The sequence below is a fragment of the Monopterus albus genome, unplaced genomic scaffold (genome assembly GCF_001952655.1).
Source record: "Monopterus albus unplaced genomic scaffold, M_albus_1.0 scaffold209.1, whole genome shotgun sequence".
Taxonomy (NCBI): Eukaryota; Metazoa; Chordata; class Actinopteri; order Synbranchiformes; family Synbranchidae; genus Monopterus; species Monopterus albus.
The window spans coordinates 899,439-920,720 of NW_018128089.1; the positions used below are offsets into that span (position 1 = coordinate 899,439).

At 41.2% G+C, this 21,282-nt stretch overlaps 2 protein-coding genes across 5 annotated transcripts in view; both read right to left on the minus strand.

Annotated features, from left to right (window-relative positions):
* Window positions 1-1,125, minus strand: part of uap1l1 (UDP-N-acetylglucosamine pyrophosphorylase 1 like 1) — a 7,676-nt gene extending 6,551 nt beyond the window's left edge. Inside the window, exon 1 of the mRNA XM_020618666.1 lies at window positions 536-1,125. Coding sequence (XP_020474322.1) covers window positions 536-815 — 280 coding nt within the window. The 5' untranslated portion in view covers window positions 816-1,125. The remainder of the gene's footprint in view (window positions 1-535) is intronic.
* Window positions 1,126-4,255: 3,130 nt separating this feature from the next.
* Window positions 4,256-20,539, minus strand: slc25a25b (solute carrier family 25 member 25b). Of its 4 annotated transcripts, XM_020618749.1 has the most exons (12): window positions 20,427-20,539; window positions 19,656-19,955; window positions 11,304-11,430; window positions 10,525-10,612; window positions 9,743-9,778; window positions 9,292-9,403; window positions 8,085-8,243; window positions 7,799-7,951; window positions 7,608-7,715; window positions 6,969-7,136; window positions 6,734-6,884; window positions 4,256-6,027 (listed from the first exon to the last, which is right to left on the minus strand). In XM_020618749.1, the coding sequence occupies exons 1-12, from the start codon at window positions 20,472-20,474 to the stop codon at window positions 5,843-5,845; spliced, it is 1,635 nt and encodes a 544-aa protein (XP_020474405.1). In that variant the 5' UTR covers window positions 20,475-20,539; the 3' UTR covers window positions 4,256-5,842. The 4 variants fall into 4 exon arrangements, with proteins under 4 accessions (XP_020474405.1, XP_020474407.1, XP_020474404.1 ...); XM_020618751.1 differs by lacking the exon at window positions 19,656-19,955; XM_020618748.1 differs by having other exon boundaries at window positions 19,656-20,518.
* Between the last annotated feature and the right edge of the window lie 743 nt (window positions 20,540-21,282).

A 21,282-nucleotide genomic window follows, 5' to 3' on the forward strand; every position in this document is an offset into this window, starting at 1 on the left:
TTTGCCTATTGTCCTGTAGCCCATCCCAGCCTTGTGCAGGTCTACAATTTTGTCCCTAGTGTCCTTAGACAGCTCTTTGGTCTTGCCCATAGTGGAGAAGTTGGAGTCTGATAGATTGAGTGTGTGGAAAGGTGTCTTTTATACAGGTAACGAGTTCAAACAGGTGCAATTAATACAGGCAATGAGTGGAGGATAGGAGGGCTTCTTAAAGACAAACTAACAGGTCTGTGAGAGCCAGAATTCTTGCTGGTTGGTAGGTGATCAAATACTTATTTCATGCAATAAAATGGAAATAAATTATTTAAAAATCTAACAATGTGATTTACTGGAATTTTTGTAGATTCTGTCTCTCACAGTTGAGATGAAAATTACAGATCTGTCTATTCTCTGTAAGTGGGAAAACTTGAAAAATCGGTGGTGTATCAAATACTCATTTGCCCCACTGTATACACTAGTTACAACACTTGAACCCTCTTCCTGTTTTTAAAAGTTACCGTAAACCCCCTAAAACTGCGCCAGTGTTGTCGACGCTCACCTTCATTTTCCCACTCTGCAAGAGAGTTTTTGTCACTTTTCCTCACACTGCCGATGATCTCTGGAGGGACTGGCTCTATGAACTGGTCCAGGCTGGCAGCCGGGGAGGCTGCAGCCTTTGCAGCTCGGTCACAGTGGTCCTTCAGTCCCTTTAGATCCAGCTGAGACAGTTCCCGGAGTAAATTGGCCCTATCCTCCTCGCACAGCTCCGGCCAAAACTCCAGGACGTGAGCCTGTCCCGCACTCTCCAAGCTCTGCTTCGCCTGCTCCAGCGACAGCATTGTGTGCCTCAGTAACAAAGTGGAGTGGGCAATTTAAATATGTAGACATCCAACCGTCCTCTCTCCCATGTGCAGGGTGGAAATGACTGTCACGAGCAACTCGTGACTGCAGCTCTCTGATCCGAACAAGGATACTGCGGCCAGCTGTGCCATGATAGGCTGCAGCAGCCGAGAGGAAGGTACTGCAACAGGTTTCCAGAGGCGGACTAGTAGGTCTGAAACCCAAGGCTGGGACTCGGCCACTTCCCCCTGGTAGGACCGGAGAAGATAGAGCTGACTCAGCGTCTTTCATCCATCAGCTGACTGCACCGCCTGATAGAAAAGTCAGTCAGCTGACTAACCGACCACAAACCATTGCTGTAATATGCCATGACAGAGAGTTTTACATGAGATGCGCCTTTCTCTGTAAACCTCTACGGCTGCCCACTAAAACACTGATTGATCTTAATAAAGCCTAATTTAAAGAGCCCATGGGATGGCCGTTTGATCCTGGGTACCTCTAGATTAGTTTTGCACCCATCATAACTCCAAATAGTCTGTAATTATTATATGTAGAGACCCGTAGATGGCAGTACACAGCTACTTCCCATCCAATGTCACAGCACTTGAGAGGATCTGCCAGGAAGAATGGGACACACTGCCCAAATCCAGCTTGTAGAGATGTACCCAAGAACTGCCAAAATCTGAGCCAGACTTCTACAAAGCCCTGGATTACTCTGAATACTGAGATGGATTTATTTATTTAAGTTATTTGAAAATTGTTCTAAAATTGTGTTTTCACTTTATCAGTATGACTTAATGCATGTAGATTGATGGATAAAATAGTAGTTTTTGCCCATTTACAAATAAAAGTAAAATGCAATAAAAGGTGCAAAAAGTGAAGGGGTATGAGTACTTTCTGAACTGTACGTACACACACAGTGTGGAAAATAAGTAGCAGGTCAACATTTTTTCATCAAATATTTTAAGAAATTAAGATAATAGGTATTAACTCACTAATACTACATACCTAAAGAAATATATTATTTGCATTCAACTGGAATGATAGGAAAAAGTAATTAACACAGTAAAAGAAAGCACTGAACAAAGTGATTCCACTAATTTGTCCCTTGACTGTTGAACCCGAATTTAAAAAGTCAACAAATTTAATGTTGAACTACTTTATTTAACAACTGATCTCATACAAGCATAAATATTCTTTTTACCACAGCATTCTTTCAATGGATGCATCTACAGACAACAGCTACTGTACAAGAGCTCCCATACTCCTTTCATTTTTGACACTTACAGCTAGCATAATAAAATAAAAAATATATATATATACTGGCTTCATTTTGTAAACTATACCACCATTTAATAATATATATTCTAGTCTTCAGTTTGTACAGTATTCCCTGGTAGAGCCTGTACATTTCAAGTTCCACTGGCAATTTGCCTAACTGCTTGTTGGTCAGCACAACACACAGTAAGGGCAGCTGTTAAGACATCGGAGTGTTGCTGTTCACTGTACCAAATAAGGAAAACATTCACATGCAGCCACAAAGTTACACCATTTTGTGCTACATTTATGCTATCAGAGTGAGGGTTCAGACACACACCTGTACTATGAAGGATGAGAACACATCTGCTACAAAGACGGTACCATTTCAGAAGTAGGCGTGATGCTGACAAAAGCTGCCTGGCATTGTGAAGGTCACACACAGGCAACCCAACACGATGGTCGTTGCCATCTTGGTAGTGCTTCACTCTGCCTGGCTAATCCAAAAATGGTCAAAGAGGTGGAGTGTGTGTGGAGCTCATCAGACAGCTGGTGGACAGCCACCTGTACCAGGACCCTCCTGTCTCTCACTCAAAGCAGCCACACCTGTAATTATAACTTACAGCCTAAATATAATTGAAATTGTAGATGGTTAAATTTAAATGAATTTTAGGTCGGCCTGGAGTGGAAAAATGCCAGCAGAGTGAAAGAAATGGGCTGAGAGCTGCTACTACTACATAAATATGAACTTGACAGTTATTGGGGAATGTGGCATTATGTAAAAATCTGACTTTTGAAAAAGCATTTTGAAGAGAAAAATTAAGTAAAACTATGTTAAATCAAATAAAGACAATTTTAATAATTTCATCAATTACTTCAAATTAGTTTGTTCATTTACTGCGTATATTTTAAACAAAGTATGTATGATCTTTTATATTTTTGTTTTCATGTTCATTTTATTGCATTGAACAATTTTTCAAATCTGTCTTAACTAATTTTATTCTGGTTTTACTGCTTATTTTTAATGCTGCTAATGTTCCTCTTCCTAAGTAAACTCTGAATTGCCTCTGTGTATGAAATGTGCTATATAAAAGAAGCTGCCTTGCCTATGTTTCCTTTTTCTTTTGTTAATCCTTTCTGGCGTTGACTTTGAAGACCATATTAGAGTCACTCGAAAACAAAACTTGGCCTCAGTCCAAGACCATATATGATGGTAAAAATCAAAAAGGCATATAAAATGAAATTCTTCAGCAAAGCTAACAGATCACAAATCCATTCATTCATCTTTCTGGGGAAAAAAGAAGGTATTAAATAAAACAAAGAGAGAAAAGCAGAGTACCTTAAAGTGCATTCAGTGTCCCACAAACTAGGGACGTTATTTGAGAAGAGGCCTGGCACATAAGGCACTCATGGGAATCTGCGTCTGACAGAGGCATCAGTCAGGCTGGGAGCACTGGATGTCCTGCCATGCGACTTAAAGGACTGATTATTTACATCATACAAGACTAGGGAATGTCTTTAGTCTTTAGGGAGGTTAAATATTAATTAAAGATGCAGGTCTCAACAGCATTCAAAAAACTGTAACAGAACTAACATTTAAGTGCTTCTCAGAATGTCTCTCCTACAGCTAATACAATTTTTTGTATTAGCTTTTTGTAAGTGAAAACAGTTTGAAAGTTGAACATGTTGAACATATGATAACTGATAAATTGCCCAGGGAATATGGAGGGTAGAGGTGTATCCCACAGAGCACTGTGTTAGTAGGGGCACTAACCTCTGACCTATCAAAATATTACAGTATGACTGAACATACTGTAATACTAATCTCTCAGTTGCATAGATTTATAAAATGTTGCCAGCTGACTGTGACAAAATAGCCCCTCTCAGATTCTGCAAATGAAAACACAACTGTGTTTGGGGTCAGATACAATATTTTCCATATGACAATCTAGACTACGTATTCCTCAACAGTACTATCACAGATCAACACTGTTAAACACAAGGAAAAGTAGTCACTTGTTTTCTGTAAGATCGGGATCAGCTGATGTCTGAGATTTTCAAAACCAGAGAGTTGCTCTTAAGTGAAAACTGAGTATGCCTGCTTTAGCTGCAACTACGATAACACTGGTGAACGTGCACACACTGATCTGAGAATGTATATAGTAAATGGTGCAACTATAGCAACGATTCTAAAGTTTATTTGGTAGGGAGTGCAAAGTTGTGGGCATCCACAGAATCTAAAAGCAGGCAGGCTCATTTATCCTGATCTGTTGTGTAAGTGGCGAGTGCTCACTATTACACCCAGCTCCAAAGTCAAAGGTAGACAAGTAGCTTCAGTCAGCATTTCTCCTGTTGCTGCTGCCCTCACTTAGTTTACTGGTAGATACTAAACACACATTTTCTACAGACAGATTCTATTCAATAACTACATAACTGGTAAAAGAAAAAACACAACCTTCTACAAATGAAATTTTGAAATGAATAACAAACCAAACATACCTGTCTCAACATAATGTAGCTACAACCTCAAACAGTCCAGTACAACCATAACAAATGCTGGCAAACGTCAGACAGGTTAGTGTTGCTGTGTGACTGACATTACAGAGTCAGGTCACCTTGCTATTACTGTGCAACTGTCACACTACATTTCAGTAGCTCTACACCAAACAGCAGGAGAAATGTTGTTTCCTCCTTGTGGTCACATTTTACTCTTTAAAGCAAGTGACTGGAGGATACAAAAGACATTCAGTGTTCCTTTACCTTGTCATTTTCGCTTGTTGATGCAGTGGACGCTATTCAGCAACAGTCTCATCTTCTCACTTTAAATGGCGATGCTGAGAAATTCAACTATTCTCTAAAATTCAAGTTAGAAGACTGTCACTGCTCTACATATTTACATCACAGACCATCAAATTGCACAATCACTTTAGTTGTGATTTGTTTCCCTCATATGCATTGCTTATGGTCCATTATTCTGCACGAGTCCTTTGCACTGGAAGTTAATGTTTTCAAAATTCTGTCTTCATGTAAGGTAATGCGAACAAGGATAAGAGGTAGTACTAAAAGTGCTTCCCAATCCAAATCTGAATGTATTTTTACTAATCTCCTAGTGTTCTTTTCACCATGGATCACCTTATTAACAGAACAAAGCTGCGGCTCACATCTACATCATTATAAAGAGCAATATTACATGCAAAAGAGGAATTTACATACCTGCAGAGGGTTTATCCACCTCAGCTCTGTGCAGTCAGATAAGTAGTGTCCCAGTGTTTCAGTAGAGAGACATGGGAAACGCTTTGTGATATGCCTTAGCAAAGCCCTTCAAAATAAAGATTCTTCCTTTACACAGAGCAGCAGGACTACATCTACTACAACACTAACTCAGAGCAGGCAGGCACATTTTACTGGCACACCGGTAAACACCTTCAGTGAATTCAGTGTAAACTTTTGTCTTGTCTTCCTAAACAAAGGTGACAGGTGCTGAAGCGCTTCTGGACCACTAACGGAATGATGAAAAAAAAAAAAAAACAGAAGCTTCAGTGAAGCTTCTTTCACCAAAAAGCCTTCATTAGTGTGTACGAGTTCTTGTTCCTCTTCACTCACTTCATCATAACATCTGACATTTCTCCTTTGACACCTTGAATCTGAGCATTTGATTTAACTGTGTAAAATTTCAGCTGCTTGTTTCTTGGGTCCCAACAAGCATCAGCACAAACGAAGAGCAATAAAAACCCTTTGGCCTCTTGAAATCTTTTGTCCACCACCCTCCTCACTTGGACTGGGCTCCCAAGGTGATCTTGAGGTACTCATATACTACGTAGCTGATGCTGACCGATGGAATAACCTTCATGAAGTTAGGTGCCAGGCCTCGGTAGAGTCCCATGGCCCCCTCTGTCCTAATGATGTGTCTGAACAGGCCTGTCATGTTCATCTGAGGGCCTCCTTCCAGAGTAGCTGAGGAAGACAGATGGAGGACATGCTCATCAAACACACACACAGCTGCTGGCTTGCTGGCTCCTGGGGCACCTATGAACAAGTTCATGAACACACACCATGCCCAATAGATCCAATCTGGATTTTAAATTGGAATAAAATCATTTTACATTAAAGCTTTAAATGTGTTTTCAGACACTATCCCCATTGTTTTCTTTGTAAATACAACTATTGCTCTCTGTGTTAATGATGGTTCAACTTTCTTCAACTTCAATTAGCAGGAGCCACTTTAACTATCTGTATTCCCTCAGTTATTAGTACACCTTAAACTAACAAAAAACAAGAAGGTCTCCAACATAGTCTCCAAAGTTTAATTATCCAGTCTGAGCCAATACAAAAGATATTAATTAAACCTGTAGTTAACAGTGTCAAATTACTCACAGTTCTGTTTATTTCAAGCTACAATCCACCGTACTGCAGCGAGTTCTGATGCTGAAGCTAAATTCTACAGGTTGTCAGCAGGACCAGATGTAGCTGGCACATAAATGTTTAAAAAGAATGTGTTGCATTTTTTTTTTGTGCTTAGAATGTTTCATAGGGTACAAATAAAACTGGTGAAGCTTTTGTGAATGAAACCTTACCACAAAGGGAGCAGAACAAACAGCCTTATATAAAGGTTTAGTTGCATTGCATAGATCAAATCTCATTCAGTTCTGCAGTGACTGACCTTGTGCCTGCATTCGAGTCCTGACCAGGGCAAGCGGGTAGCTGGCCAGCTGGCCACATGTGCTTGAAGTGGTGCCACAAGCCAGGAGCACAAACACTCCTGGGTCTGCGCTGTCTGTGGCAAAGCGCTGCAGCCATGAATTCTTCAGAGTCTAACAAAGGAGAGGAGAGCAAAGGAGTCAGACTCAGCTAAAGAAATCTTCAACAAGTTATCCCTCCACAGCAACCACACACACCTCATAGACAGCCAGATCGATCCCAGCATAGGGAATGATGCCCAGCATGTTGGGGACGTAGCCCTTGTAAAAAGCAGCCAAACCCTCCTTCTGGGAGATATGTTTGGCACAATCCAAAATGCCCGAGTACTGACCCGTCTTTCTCAGGGCCAACCGTGTCTTCAGAACCTGAGAGGACAGGAAGTGATGTCAGGCCTTCTGACAGATAATAGCAACCTCCACTTCTAGTCCAAGACTTGTAGAAAATCCTTCATACATGAACACAGATTAATATACATACTGTATGCTGTGCATTATCATTAGACAAGTTTAAAACAAGTTGCTTGTTATGACCCTCATTTACATAAATGCTTTGCTCACACACTGAAGGTCTGTGAGTCTTCGTCTGGAGGTCTGTTTCCCTCCAGATAAGAAGTCACAGTACAGTTTCACATAATGGGTTCAAAGTTAAAAGTTAAAATAAGCAGTCAGTCACAAGATAAAAAATCCAACTGGAAACCTATGCATACAAACATAATGAGTCATGAGATGCTGCACAGCATTTACAGACTGAATTCAATCTTTACAACCTCAGAGTATTTTTTTTAAGTGAGGTTTTGCTTGAAAACTTGTTCTATTCTGTGTTCGTAGTTCTCTCACCTCCATGGGGTAAATGCTGCTCTGAGCTATTGCTCCAGCCAAAGAGCCGGCCACCAATCTCTCTGCGATACCCAGCGTCTCCTGGTTACTTCCAATTAATCGTTTAATCTGACAGAAAGGACATCTCTTCTTGTTAAGCAACAACACAAAACATGACAGCTTATTTGAGCCAAAGATGTACAAGTGCATACCTGTTCATAGGCCATAAACTTAATAGCAGATTCCGGGGCAATTTTGATGACATTGATGCCGTTACCTCGCCACAGTGACCTCACACCACCCTCTCGAATCATCTGGCCAAAGCCACCAGCAATACGCATGCTGTTGCTTTTAGAGGAGTGAACCTGGACAGGACAGACAGCCAGCGTGCATTCACACAGTGCTTAGTAGTCCACTTCCCTCTGTTCAGATTATTTTTAGAATGAAAACATGCCTCTTTGGGAGTCCACTGCTAGAACACTGTGTGTTGTGTTATACCTGCATGAGTACTTTGAGTCTGTCCAGTGGTGCTGTGCAGGTTCGAGACACTGCCCCAGCTCCACCTCCAGCCACTAGGTGTCGCCACCACATGCCTGTTTTCTTCTCCTCTGCTGTGAACTCATCAGGCACCAGCAAACTCTCCCCAACATCAAAGATCTGTGGAGGCAAAAGAGGCTTTCAGCCTGGTGACACTGTAATCCTGAGTATGTAAGTTTAGAAATCAACAATAACTTTAATGTGCAAGATGCTGTGATACAGACTATGATGATGATTATTATTAATGCAATAACTTAATTACTATAAATTGCTCCTATGTTTTTTCTTTACTAAATGTTATAGTCTTTGATTCACACGCTGGGTTTGACACCCATGTAGTCATGTTTGGTCTCAGAAACAACCATGGAACTTCCACAGAGATGACTCCATGAAACAAAGAGAAAGGAGATTTGGAGTGATTGATTGATTTGATGAGTGAATATATATTGGTACTGGGGTTGTTAATTCTCCATCAGTGTTCAGCATTAACAAACTTTCAGTCTGGTATCTTGTTAAGCTGAACTTGATGAAGCTGTTCTGGAATGTTTTCAGTCCTGGTTGTTAAAGCTAATCCCAGGCAACCTACAACACAAGGCTTTGTTGTTTCTGTGGTTATCCATAACTATATGCATCTAATTGAAACACCTATACTGTCCTGGCATTTGGTCGTCATTGAGAAAATATACAAAATGAGTGGTGAATTTTTTTTCTTTACTTTTTGTATTTTGGAACGTAATGCTTTGCACAGTATGAAAGAAATGCAGTTCTACATTTTTAACTTAAAGAGTCAGTGGCATGCTTTTCCTTGTTTTCTGACATCTACAATGTTACAACAGTGAATTGTCATCTTAAACATGACCTAAAGCTCAAAAAATGAGGTGTAGGTATGTTCGAGTACTTCTGTGCAAAAGAAACAAGTCTCGCAAACCCTTGCTCACGAGACTTTTATTGTAACAATGTAAAATGTTACAATGTAAAGCTTATGGTCACTTGAAGACTATGGCACAGGCAAGTAAAATAATCCAGGTTGAAGAGTGACAGACATGATCTGTGAGCCATTAATTGTTGGTTTTAATCTTTAAGCAGTGTCTGCACAACTGCATTTAAGCAGCAAAGAGGAGATTGACTTAATGTTTGTTGCAGTTGAGGAGAAAGGAAGAACATGTACCGTGGAGTGTTTCCAGTAAAGTATAATCTCAGGAATGTTGTCCACTGGATGCAGGAGGTGGTAATCCCGCCACTCATTCCAGTCAATCGTCATTGTACCATTTTTATCCATACTGGGGATAGAAACAACACAGCAGATAACAGACAAATAAATGTTTAACATAGTAAAAAGACCAGGCTATCTGCTCACATGCACTATTACTTCTCAGTGATGATCTCCTGGCTTTCTTTATGGGTTCAGTGCACTGTGTTGAAGCAGGTTGCTTTACTTGAGCACAGTGTGCCACAAGTGAATCATGATATTACCACATTGCGGCTTTGTTTTGCTAACATATGTGTTGCATGTTCCTTTGAAAGCAAAGACAAAAGTGGCAGCTGGTAACTGACACAAAATGCAGGGATGAATAGCGCATCGCTAACTGAGCAAGCGGACTAGAGAAGCTACTACTTACTACAAGACAGGGGACCAGATATGACCCCTCCTTATTCTGAGACCAGCCAGAGGGAAGAGGAAACACACAGACAGGCAGGAAGTTAGAGAAACTAGACAAGGCTCACAGTGAGATATAACAACGTGAGCCAATGAATTGTGAACTGAAAGCCTTGGTGGAGCTGTGGAAGGATTAGCAGCGGCAAGCACTCCAGCTAACTGTGATAGGCTGCGACACCTATTGGGGGGTAGATCCATACATATATACTGTATGGCTGTGGGTAGATCTACACTCTGGAGCTAAATTTGATGGAAACGCAGGAACTACATTCCAAAAACGGTTCATGCCCCAGGGCAAAGTTCCTGTAGTGGAAAGGGGATTTAGAGCAAGCATCCAGTGGTCCTCATTAGGACTGCATCTGGAGACAACACATCAGCTTCATCAGTCAGCTGTGGCATTGTGGCAGAACAAACTGCTAAGACCAGGTAGACCAGTAAGCCCTCTTCCAATATGGAATATGTTAACACTGCTGGGTTCACTGAGCTGCTACAGCGATGGCCTTCTGTCATTCAGACACAGGTGTCAGTAATGTCAGTACCCCTTACGCTTTATTCAGATATGACAGGACCTTAATGGCAAAGGGCACAAAGATGACATAACATCTGGCACCTGAAGAGGAAGCAATGTGACATGCTATGAAATAACAAAGGGACTTCATAGATACACACATTCACAAATAGGGACTGAACACAACTGTGAATCCAATAAGTGCATTAGAGACCGGATCACAGCATCACTCTCACCTTTTGAGAATCTTCTCTGCCTGATCCTCAGAGATGTTCACTCCCAGGTCACGCAGAGACTGCATGATTTCTTGTGAGTCGATCTGGCCTACACCACAGAAAGGAATTCTTTATTAATTAAAAGGCAACACCACTGGTTTTACACCTAGAGGTCAGTTTCAAATCACACAGATTGTGGGACCAGTTGCATACTGTCTTCTGTGTCTCAACTCTGAGTCTAACCTGATGAAGCAAAATCAGTGATTGGTTTCTAAACACATTGTATATATTCTCCCTTAATACAGTGTGATGAGAACAGGCCACACATTTCCGCGATTGGGCATGGTTTGCTTGCCTTTACTCGACACATCCCCAGCATTTCAGAGCAGAGAATACTCCTTATTTTTCATGATTTATATATTTAGCAATATTTTTAATTATTCCAATTTTTCTGGGTGGTTAACAGTACATTTTCCTGTGCTGCGACAAACTTAGAATATATATTTATTTCCTCATTTACCTGGACTTTAAAAAGAAAAGGCTGGCCTGTTGGGGCATGGAATTTGAAATAGGTGGGCAGTTACCAGGCAGCAAGTGTCTAATACCAAGATGCCAGATTGTAGGGTCTAGAGACATTTCATTGCATATGATTGTGTAATGATGGCACGGCTCGGCACGGCTCGGCTCTGGAGCTTGACCCATCCCAATGACACTGATTTCTTTAAGGATGTGAAGTTGGTCTACTCCATTCTCAACATCCTGCAGCAAAGTAAGTCACTAGCTGTAGCAAGGTTCCTTACCATCATTTTTTTTGTCCAAACTCTTGAAGACCAGCCTGAGTTTCTTCTCGTGGTCTCGCAGATAATGAACAAACTCCTCAAAGTCTAACTGTCCGTCCAGGTCTTTGTCTCCCGCCTTCACTATTTTCTGTAAGGAGAGGTGAGACAGGACAAATGTTTGAGGAACTTGATGGTGTCCATTGTGAAATAAACATGAGGAAATGGAGACAGGGACAGCTACAGAGAACAGACTCAGCTCATAAAAATGTTTGCTCATTTTTGTTTTTAAGCGGTTACATTTCATTAAGTAAGTATGAGTAATGAAAAGTAGGACAGCACTCCAATAAATACATTTTCTATTTTTACACTGTGTACACATTTCAGGCAGATGATAAAATGTGTTTTTTGTTATATATTTCACTGACGAGTTTGACCACATTAACACTGCTAATCAAATGCAAAAGAGTGACAGGAACATATTTGAGCATTTAAAAATCAATAAATATAATACAGCATTTAAACTGTGACCTATTCAAATTGACGATACCTAATGTCAGGCTGGCATAACGACATCGGAATAATGAGACAGGCAACACACTGGAATATCTGATGAAATAGTGCTCTTATAGGTGGTTTTTCCTTCGGAGACAAAGTTATAGCCTAGTTTATCAACAAGTTTGAGCTTCTCTCTTCAGTTAACCACAACGCATTCTGTTACGTTGTTTGCACGCCAGCTGGCACTACTAAAGAATATAGAAATATATAGTATATTTTTGATTCCTCTGATTTACAATTCCTCATTAAAATGTTTTCCCAGCACACTTTTGTTAGATTCCTAGTTCCATTTGATGGATGAATGTCAGTCCTACATCAGTTCATGGAATGGGACAAATACTTTGTTAAAAGTAGCTTGAACATTGATGTTATTTGACAAGGTAATCCATACTCTAATTCACTGTTGTCCAATCTGAACACTGGGACTTATCAGGTATCCTAGAAACAAAGACTACAGTCATGTGAAAAAATTAGGACACCCTTTGAAAGCATGTGTATTTTGTAACATGTTTTAATATATGGTTATTTAATCTCAATTTTAACAATACAGAGAGATTAAAGTAATACAACTAAACAAGTAAAACTGAAGAAAAGTCTTTTCAAGATCTTCTGTAAATGTAATTCTACAAAAATGCCTATTCCAACTGAGGAAAAAGTTAGCACACCCTCACATGTATGCCCTCTTAAAATGGCTCAAATCACACACAGGTATATCACACCAGGTGCACATAATTAGTAGATCGTTACTCAGCATTTTGAATGAGGCTTGCCCCATCTAAACCTCAAACATTTAGTTTGGTGTGCTCCTGACTGTTGAAGTGAGAGTGAGCACCATGGTGAGAGTGAAAGAGCTGTCAGAGGCCTTCAGAAAAAAAAAAATGAATGTTACTAAAAACAGATATAGATACAGATAATGTTTCCTATACAGAAATGTAAGCACCACACCTGCCCACCAAGACACCAGCCTATCTGTCACTGGGTCAGCTGTAAACATTCTAAATGATCTGTGACATAATTTTAACTGTACCTTCTTTATCATAAATAACTGATCAAATCTGTCATGGGCTGTTAAATGTTCTGATAACCAGGGTTACTATTTATCTTTGTACATAAAGATAAAGAATTACAATTACACTTATCTTTTAAAATGCTGCCATTAAAAGTTGAGAGTATAGCTGCACCTATATAAAAATATTACTAGAATGCAATGAGAGGAAATGATTACAAAGTGCAACACTGATACTGCTGAATAAATGACTGAGCAGTGAGAGAGTGACCACTGAGACTGACATGCGTCTCTGCTGTTGACGAGCAGAGCAAGGCTGAATGCATTTCTTTGTTTGAGCATAAGCACTTAGGTGCTGTGTCTTTTCTCAGAAAGATAAGTGTGATGCAGTGAAGTGAAATTAGTCACTCATAAACTATTCTAACATGCTCAGCAAATGTGTGGCAGAAATGAACTGCCACTGTGCCAAAACAGAAGCACAACATGTTAAACTTCAACTGCACCTATTGTGAACATTATAAATGCTAACTTCTATAATGTTTCTTTTTGTTGTAGTGCAAAATAAAAAAGACTGGATTTAGTATTTTCTGTTTCTCAAATGGCAGATATGGCTTGACTGAAGTGCAGAAACTTGGGTATTAAATGAGCAAATATATTTAGCATTTGTAGGGCACTGAATCTGAATCTGAAAGACGTCACTGCTGGCAACTGCACATCGTTAGCTTTGGATGGACTGCTGATGAAAACTAGTATGTCCTGTGGAAATAGCAGTAATTTTGGAAATAACTAAAAGAAAGAAATGTTTCTGTTCATTCAATGCAGAAAGCAAAGGCCCCTGTTCCATCCCCAGACAGACATAAAAAGTGAAAAGGCAGTGCTCGTCTCTTCTTTGCTCAAGGGCACCTTAAAAACCTGAGGTACCCTTGAGCATGGCTTATTTCTCTTAACAGCTCGGGTGGAGCTGCTCAGTTGCCAGACATTAGTGTGGCAGCTTCCAAGTGTAAATGTCTGAGCGAGGAGCAGTGTGTTCCCAGAAAAGAGCATCCTTTAGCTCATTGAACTGACACTGGGTAAATAAAGGTTAAGTGAGTTAACAGCCATGCAAGCAGCTCTATTAGCCTGTACCTGGCTACAGTAGTCCTTTGAACTAGATGCTAATGTTAGCATGCTGACAAGCTCACAATGACAAGGGTAATATTAGCAGGTACTTAGTATAGCATACTAATTAGGCCTAGTGTTGAATGGTATGAGAATGACATTAATTTAGCAGGTATTTGGTTGTCAACCTAAGTACTGAACCGATTTGAACCTGATAGTGATGTTAAATGAAAAGTGAGGGATTCATCAAAGTTATAAGGAATTTATCCTGAGGAGAATATGAATGTATGTGCCACATTTCCACGGCAATCCATTCAATAGTCTTTAAGATATTTCACTCAAAACCAAAAGGATCAAGCTGATGGCACCTCTGCTTGAAGAATCAGGAGATCAACAAAGTAATTAGGATTCATCATCTGGGCCTAGAGCAATCAGATCCGATCAGATTTAGAAATCCAAACTTTTGTCATCCAGGATCAGACAACACGGCCAGATTTTGTCCTGGTATTTCAATGCAATTCAGGATAAGATCGCCCAGATCCAGAAGAACAACGTAAAACACACAGTGTAGCAGTTTTCCTCCAAATGAGAGACTGAGTGGTTGTGCAGTGTGAAATTCTACTGTCCAGTTACTTTTGAAGGTTGATCACAAATGATGAACTTGTGCCTTTTTTGTTGAAGATGTTTTTGTTTAATCAAAATTACATTTGTGATTGACAAAGTCATTATCTGGTTGAATACACTATTCTGAGATATGTGCAAGAGGCCACTGCGAATAAACAGTTTACAAACTTTACCATCTTATTTATATTGAAACTAATTTTTAAATGAATTGTATAGTATGTGTTGCTCTGGTAATCCATCCCTCCAGTGGGATGGGTTATCCAGACTTTCGGATCAAACGGATCTCAATCCAGATTAAAGTTTGGATTTGATATAAAAGTAATCCCATTTTATGTGTTACTGTAAGTGGGACAGCCAGCCACCTGCTTTATCCTACCTGTTGAAGATCTGTTGGTGGTGCCACCATGATTAATACTGTGGTTTTCTTTGGACTGTCATTACTCTTGCTGATGTCTTTACTGTCCAAGGAGTGCACATTCTTTTCCTGGAGACCAGCATGCAGCTCTCTGCAGTTCCCAGTAGCCCCAGTTTCTTTCTCCTCTGGCAACTGGGTTTGAGCAGGCTTACACTGTGTGCTGCCAAAAAGGCTCTGGCATAGGAAACTCAGCATGTCCGGCAGCATCTTCAAACTACTGTGTCTGAGTGACTGCTCTCTCTTAACTGCCTGTTAGGTGAAGGCAAGAAGTGGAACTAGCAGAACAAGTACAGAAAGCTGATGACAACGTGGGGCTGCAGAGAGGGGTTTTCCACTTTCTACTACCTCATTGCTCCAGCTCAGTGTCTCATCTTCTTACTGGATCCTTTTCAGATCTTTTTGTCAGTTGACAGATGTCCAGGCACAGCAGCACAGCAGGGTTAAAAACAAAAAGCTCCTAGCTAACTCTTGCCATGCAACTTCTGAGGCATGATTCATTCTCCATTTATCAAAACTAGAATTTCATATTGTAAATATCTCATGTTGAGACTGATTAAATGAGGCAGCAGACAGACAGAATTTGCCACTTAGCTGGCATCAGTATCAGCAGGCAGAGAAATGCAGCAATGAGAACCCTCCTAAACCTGCATCCTCACTGCAGTTGAGCCTGGCCAATCACCGCAGCCCGTACTGGCAGGTCCAAATGTTGAGCCATAGAACGAGCCCCTCAACCAATGGAGGACAGGATAGCAGTGTGGACATTAATTTATGCCTTCAATTGTCAGTCAGACTAGAAGGAGGGGGAGGGTGAAACACAGAGGTTCTCCTCTGATACACGTCCTTCGCAAAAGAAAATCTGCTAAGTGATCCCTCCCTACTCTCTCTCTCTCACTATCCTCCTGCACTCCATCTGAATCATGCCAAGCACCCGGTGAGCATCCAGCAGGCAATCTCATCCAGGCAACAACCAAGCTCCAGCACATTTTAATTCCCGGCATGTACTGGATTCCTGCAGCTGAGAAAACTACAGTGTGATGCAGCACAGTAGGCCCATCTCTTCACAAAATTTCCTTTACTTCTAACTGCTTTGTGCAGTCCTGTGTTATTGACTGCTATGATGTAAGCTACAGATTAGCAAACTGATCATGGGTTTGTTAGATTTACAGTACTGCAAGTGTGAAAATGATCATGTACTGAAAAATGTTAACAGTGTAGGCGGTGAAGAGGCAGTGGAGGGCCCCCACTTCAAATTTTGCTTTGGGCCAGCTCTGCATTTGAAAACCTGTGGACTATAAAATAATTTTAAAAAGTCTAATTTCCTGGAGTCCAAAGTAACATCTTTAGTTAGCTTAGTTTTTCTGATTAACAGGCCAACACCCACCCGCTCGAGGACGCTTGTTTTCTCAAGGCTTGGTGAGCGCGTGCCCTGTTCTCGAGCCTAAACGCCTTCCTGCTTACCGCCAACGTTCACCGATTGGACTGTGGTCAGCTCGCAAGATAATTGTGGGCCAGGAACATTGCTTTCCTCCACAAAAACACCAAACCCATGCTCTTCCATTTCCTGTCGGCTTCCCTTGAAGGCCACCGCCTGCATGCTCTCCTATCATCATAGCGCCCCCTGTAGCCAGTCCTCTGCTTGTCCTCCTATCGGGGGTCGCCCCTCCTCCTCTACTGGTGCAACTGAAGTCTCTCATTCAGAGCCCAAGGCCATACCTTCTGTTTCCTCTTATTTTCCTCTGCCATCCTGTCTTTCAGGTGCCGGGCCACCCTCTGCTATCCTGTGCTCTCTCCCGTTCATTTCCTCCTTTCCTTCTCCTCCAGGCACTGGGCTGCCTTCTACATTTCCTATCTCTTCTGCAACCAGGCTGTCACCTTTTGCTGGACACTGGGTTATCTGCTCCTTTCCTATGTCTCTTTTGGGCACCAGGCTGCCCCCAATCCTGTTGGCTGCAAGTACCAGGTTACCTGCAGCTCCTGCCACTTACTCTGGCACTATGCCCCTACCCCACATCCATCCGCCCTTTTCGGCAACTCCCTCAATATGGTCTATATCTCAGGACACTCAACCATTCAGTCTGCACTTATTTGTTAAAGGGTTTTGGGAGTCTGCCAGTGCCCAAGAGCGGTGTGGACCTCCTTAACCTCCCCTAAAGCCATCAAGCGCACAAACAGCCAAATATATACAAGCGTTCAATATCCTTATAGTTCATTCATTTGTACTGAGTGAGGGCAGGTTCCTGCTAGTGAAATGGTGAGTGTCAAGGCATGTTTTCTTGGTATCAGGATGAAACTACAGTGTAATGTAGACACAGAGATAACCATAACATATGAAATGAAACAGCATGCTTTAAAAATGTCTGTCAGTTTGATAATGTCCTGGTGTGTGAAATGACTGCCAGGACACTGCTCCAGCAGGGGGATAAAAATACTTTGTGACAAGGCTGAGGATGATGAAAGCTTCTTTGGAGGAGCTGTTACTCTCAAGCTGCTGAACAAGAAACAGGCCATCAAGTTGCATCACTACTGACTGAGCCAGAGATAATATAATAATAATAATAATAACAATAAAGCTTTATTTATATAGCACTTTACAACTCCGGGGAGCAGAAAGTGCTGCACAATAGAACATATGTATCAACTAAAAAACAATACTAGAACAATAAAACCTAAGCAAGAATAAAACACAAATTTCCAAAATTGGAGATTTCCTCCATCAAGTCCCACTGCATGAAATTGTGTAAAATGCAGCATGCCTCTCATAAAATATAATAAATAATAAAATATCCCCAGTTAGCCTGCAACCACCACCACGTCACAACCCCGACCAACACAGCCCCTTGCATTAAAACAAAGCAGGGAGTTGTGCTTTTGCAGGACTAATGTCAACGTACTGTAATGCTAATAGTTGAGGTGTGAAGATGCTGACATTTAACAAATAGCTGGCAATAGCTCTGCAAGCACCTCCCGAGATGTGCTGAAATTTAGCTCCTAGAACTTGTCTCCAAAGCAGGTGGAGAGCAATGTATAGGCCTAGTCATTGAAATGTACTGTACACTATAATGAAAAACACAGCCTGCCTAAAGAAAAGCTCTAGCTATCAAATGATACAGAAAACACAATTCTGAGAGACACTGAAGCTAATCCCATTCTCAGTTACCTGACTGCTTCAAGTTCAGTGAATCATTATTAATAGTTAATCCTGTCACCTCTGTGCTCTTGGACACCTGCTACAAAGTCAAAGGCATGAAGGAGGTACCATTATCCAGGATTAAGTGGCTATCCTCAACAAACAAAGAGAGTTTTCCAGAGAAGCAGGGATTTCCAGTCTGCTACCAGTCCAGACCATATTTGGCCACTAAAGATGTGACAGTAATGGTGAGCTCATCTTCCCTGTACGTAACTGCTAATTTGGTGATGTTGACAGGTGTGTTCTTCACAATGTCATAGTGGCAACTTTACTTGCATTATAATAAGAATCATCCCCCAACCTGCAGCCATATAGCAGGGCAAGGGCATTTAAAGCTTAGGAGGTTTATTTTATTTTACTTTATTTATATATTTTTTGCCTAATGATTTGGTTGTTTGTCATGTACTATAGCTGCTTCATTTCATACTAAAGAAATGCCTAAACGCTGGGATCAAAAACAAAACAAAAAACATCTTGGTGATTTTGCAAGCTGCAAGATAAATTTGACTGGAAAATGACTATTTTAGATGTTGTTAGGTATTTTTAGTCAGACAGATAATTGGTTAGATACTTTATGTATTAGAAATGTTTAGTGGAGATAGGATGTCTAGTTAGACTGTTAAATGCTTAGTCATGCTTATGAGTTTCTACAGGGTACATCTGGTCAAGGATATTAGAGAGAAGAGTTGATGACTGTCAGCAGACAGGATGTTTAATATTATTATTATTATGACGTGTAAAACTGTAGACTTAGCCATAATGTTCTTATGTTTGAGACACAACATGTCACTAGAGGTCGTGAGACTGTTTTTAGCTACACACCACTTAACCAACAGACACACACATTCACACATTGATTTTCTTCATGTTTTGACTACTGCTATGACCAGCTGCAAAGCTGGTGAGAGAGACGTCCCGGTTGACGTTTCTGTGTAGTATGGGGCTAGCCCAACCGAGGTGTTATAATGTATAGGCCTGGTGGGTTCAGGGTCTTTCATCTTACATCTGCCTGCGAGCAGTTTGGAGGTGCAAGATATCTGAGCGTGTAATGTTAATTTTACCTGTGATCCTTTGAATAAATCAGCACTGTTTTGAAGTTACTTGGACTGTCTCGTCTCTCAGAGTCAGCATGGTAAGACGGACCCTACCTTACAATGTCTACATTTAGTTCAGTGACATTCTGGGCAGTGTGTATTAGATCTTGCTTCATACCGAAATGCAGTCACTATAATGCTGTTAAAACATCAATTATATCCTAAACATGTGTCTTATGTCACTGTCTCTATCACTTTCTACTTCATAACACTAACACCTGTTTGTTCCTTGTTCCTTTCTTACAGCATTCATTAGTGTCGTTTCTAACACAGTTATGCACTTGGCAAATGCAGTTTTAATTTTTTTACATCAATTGTTCATGCAATCATAAGACAAAAATGGGGACAGGAAAAGGACACAAAAGCACACAGCTGGGCTGAAATGTCCACTCACCATGAGCTCGTGTTCAGTGCGATGTACCCCCAGTTTCTTCAGCCCAATCGTCAGGTCGTTGACACAAATACCTCCATCGCCGTTCACATCCAGGATCTGGAACAGCACCTTCAGCCTGTGCTCCTGCTCGGGTCCTTCACATATGTCACATGGATGCGATGGCTGGCCAAGGTTCGAGTGCAAGTCAGCGGCCAGGGGCGGGGGGGTGACTGGTTTGGATGGGTAAGTTGATGAGGGGTCCTCGGCGTGTCCGCCTCCACCACCGGGGTCGACCCCTTGGTGGGTGTCGGTCGACCGGCACTGGCAAAATACGCCAACGAGTAAGGGGGTCATTAATGAGCCCTCCTGGTGCATCATGAGTATCCGTCAGTATTCGGCTAGTGAACAGCTTGATATTCTACCAGCTGGTGTCAGTCGCTCAAAGGCTGAGTCAAAGAGCCCCACAGGCCACCGACATGCCTCGAGTCCCGACTTGGTCCCCACACACGTCACGTGTTCTGTCAAATTCTGCTACCTTCTCGTGAACCGAGCCCCCATCCCTCACCCTAACCAGTCAACAACCTTAGCCGCTTTGTGAGTCGTAGGTAACACGTAGCACGCTATGAAAGCAAAAACGGTCAGCCGTCGGTTAGCGTACCAACCCGATATTTTTACCACGAACACAAACGTGAAGTTCACTCGAAACGAAAAAGTGTCTCATTAGTAACTACGTGACAAATTAGCTCAACAAGCTAGCATTTTCCCCGTACTATAACGTTAATAAAAACTTACAGATGCCGAGACGCGGTGATGCGATGAGGAGAATCCTGGGCTGTCCATACCCTAACCCGTCTATTAAAATACTGTTATAGTGCGGCTCATGATATTTTAAAATTGTTACCAATATGATGCAGAGTCAGATATTTAAATGCCGTTAACTTGCCGTTAAGAAGAGAAAAGGCTCGCTCAAGATGAATTGCGCCTCTCCTGGCCAGCGACCGAGAGCAGGGGGCGGTGACAAAGATCTACAGTCAAGACCGACAGAAGCCTTTCACCAGCCCTGTCTGTACAGGAAGTCACAGTAGTACTCACATCCTGTCTGAGCTCCATTTAATAAAATGCCATCAAACCAAACTTTTTTGTGTTAGAGAAAATAAAGAATATAGTATAACTAGTGAATCCATGTCATTTAAAAAAGATAATGTTCTTATTCGTTCATTATATTCATATGTTTATATCAAAATGATTGTAATAATGTTGTAGATCTACCTGCGTGCACATTTTAATGGTCATAGGTGGTGATGCACAGTTTTTCAAAAAAAACAAAACAAAACAAAAACTGTCTGGCTTTAATGTGTAATGCCAGGTCACTATACAAGAACTGACATCACAGCGGCAGCGTGTGCTCTCCCATGCTACACTACAACCTATAGTGTTTTTTATATTTTACATTTTTTACATACTTTTAACATTTCAGTTTATGACTATCTTATACTTTGACCTTTTATTCTGTACCCAAACCTTTACACATATGTCATTAACCATCTTATGTTAATTTTATGTTTTCCATCTGACAGTTCAGCACCACCATACTTGGTAGCACTGTATCAGCAGTAAAGTCCTACAGGTTCCAGGCTCCACCATCTCC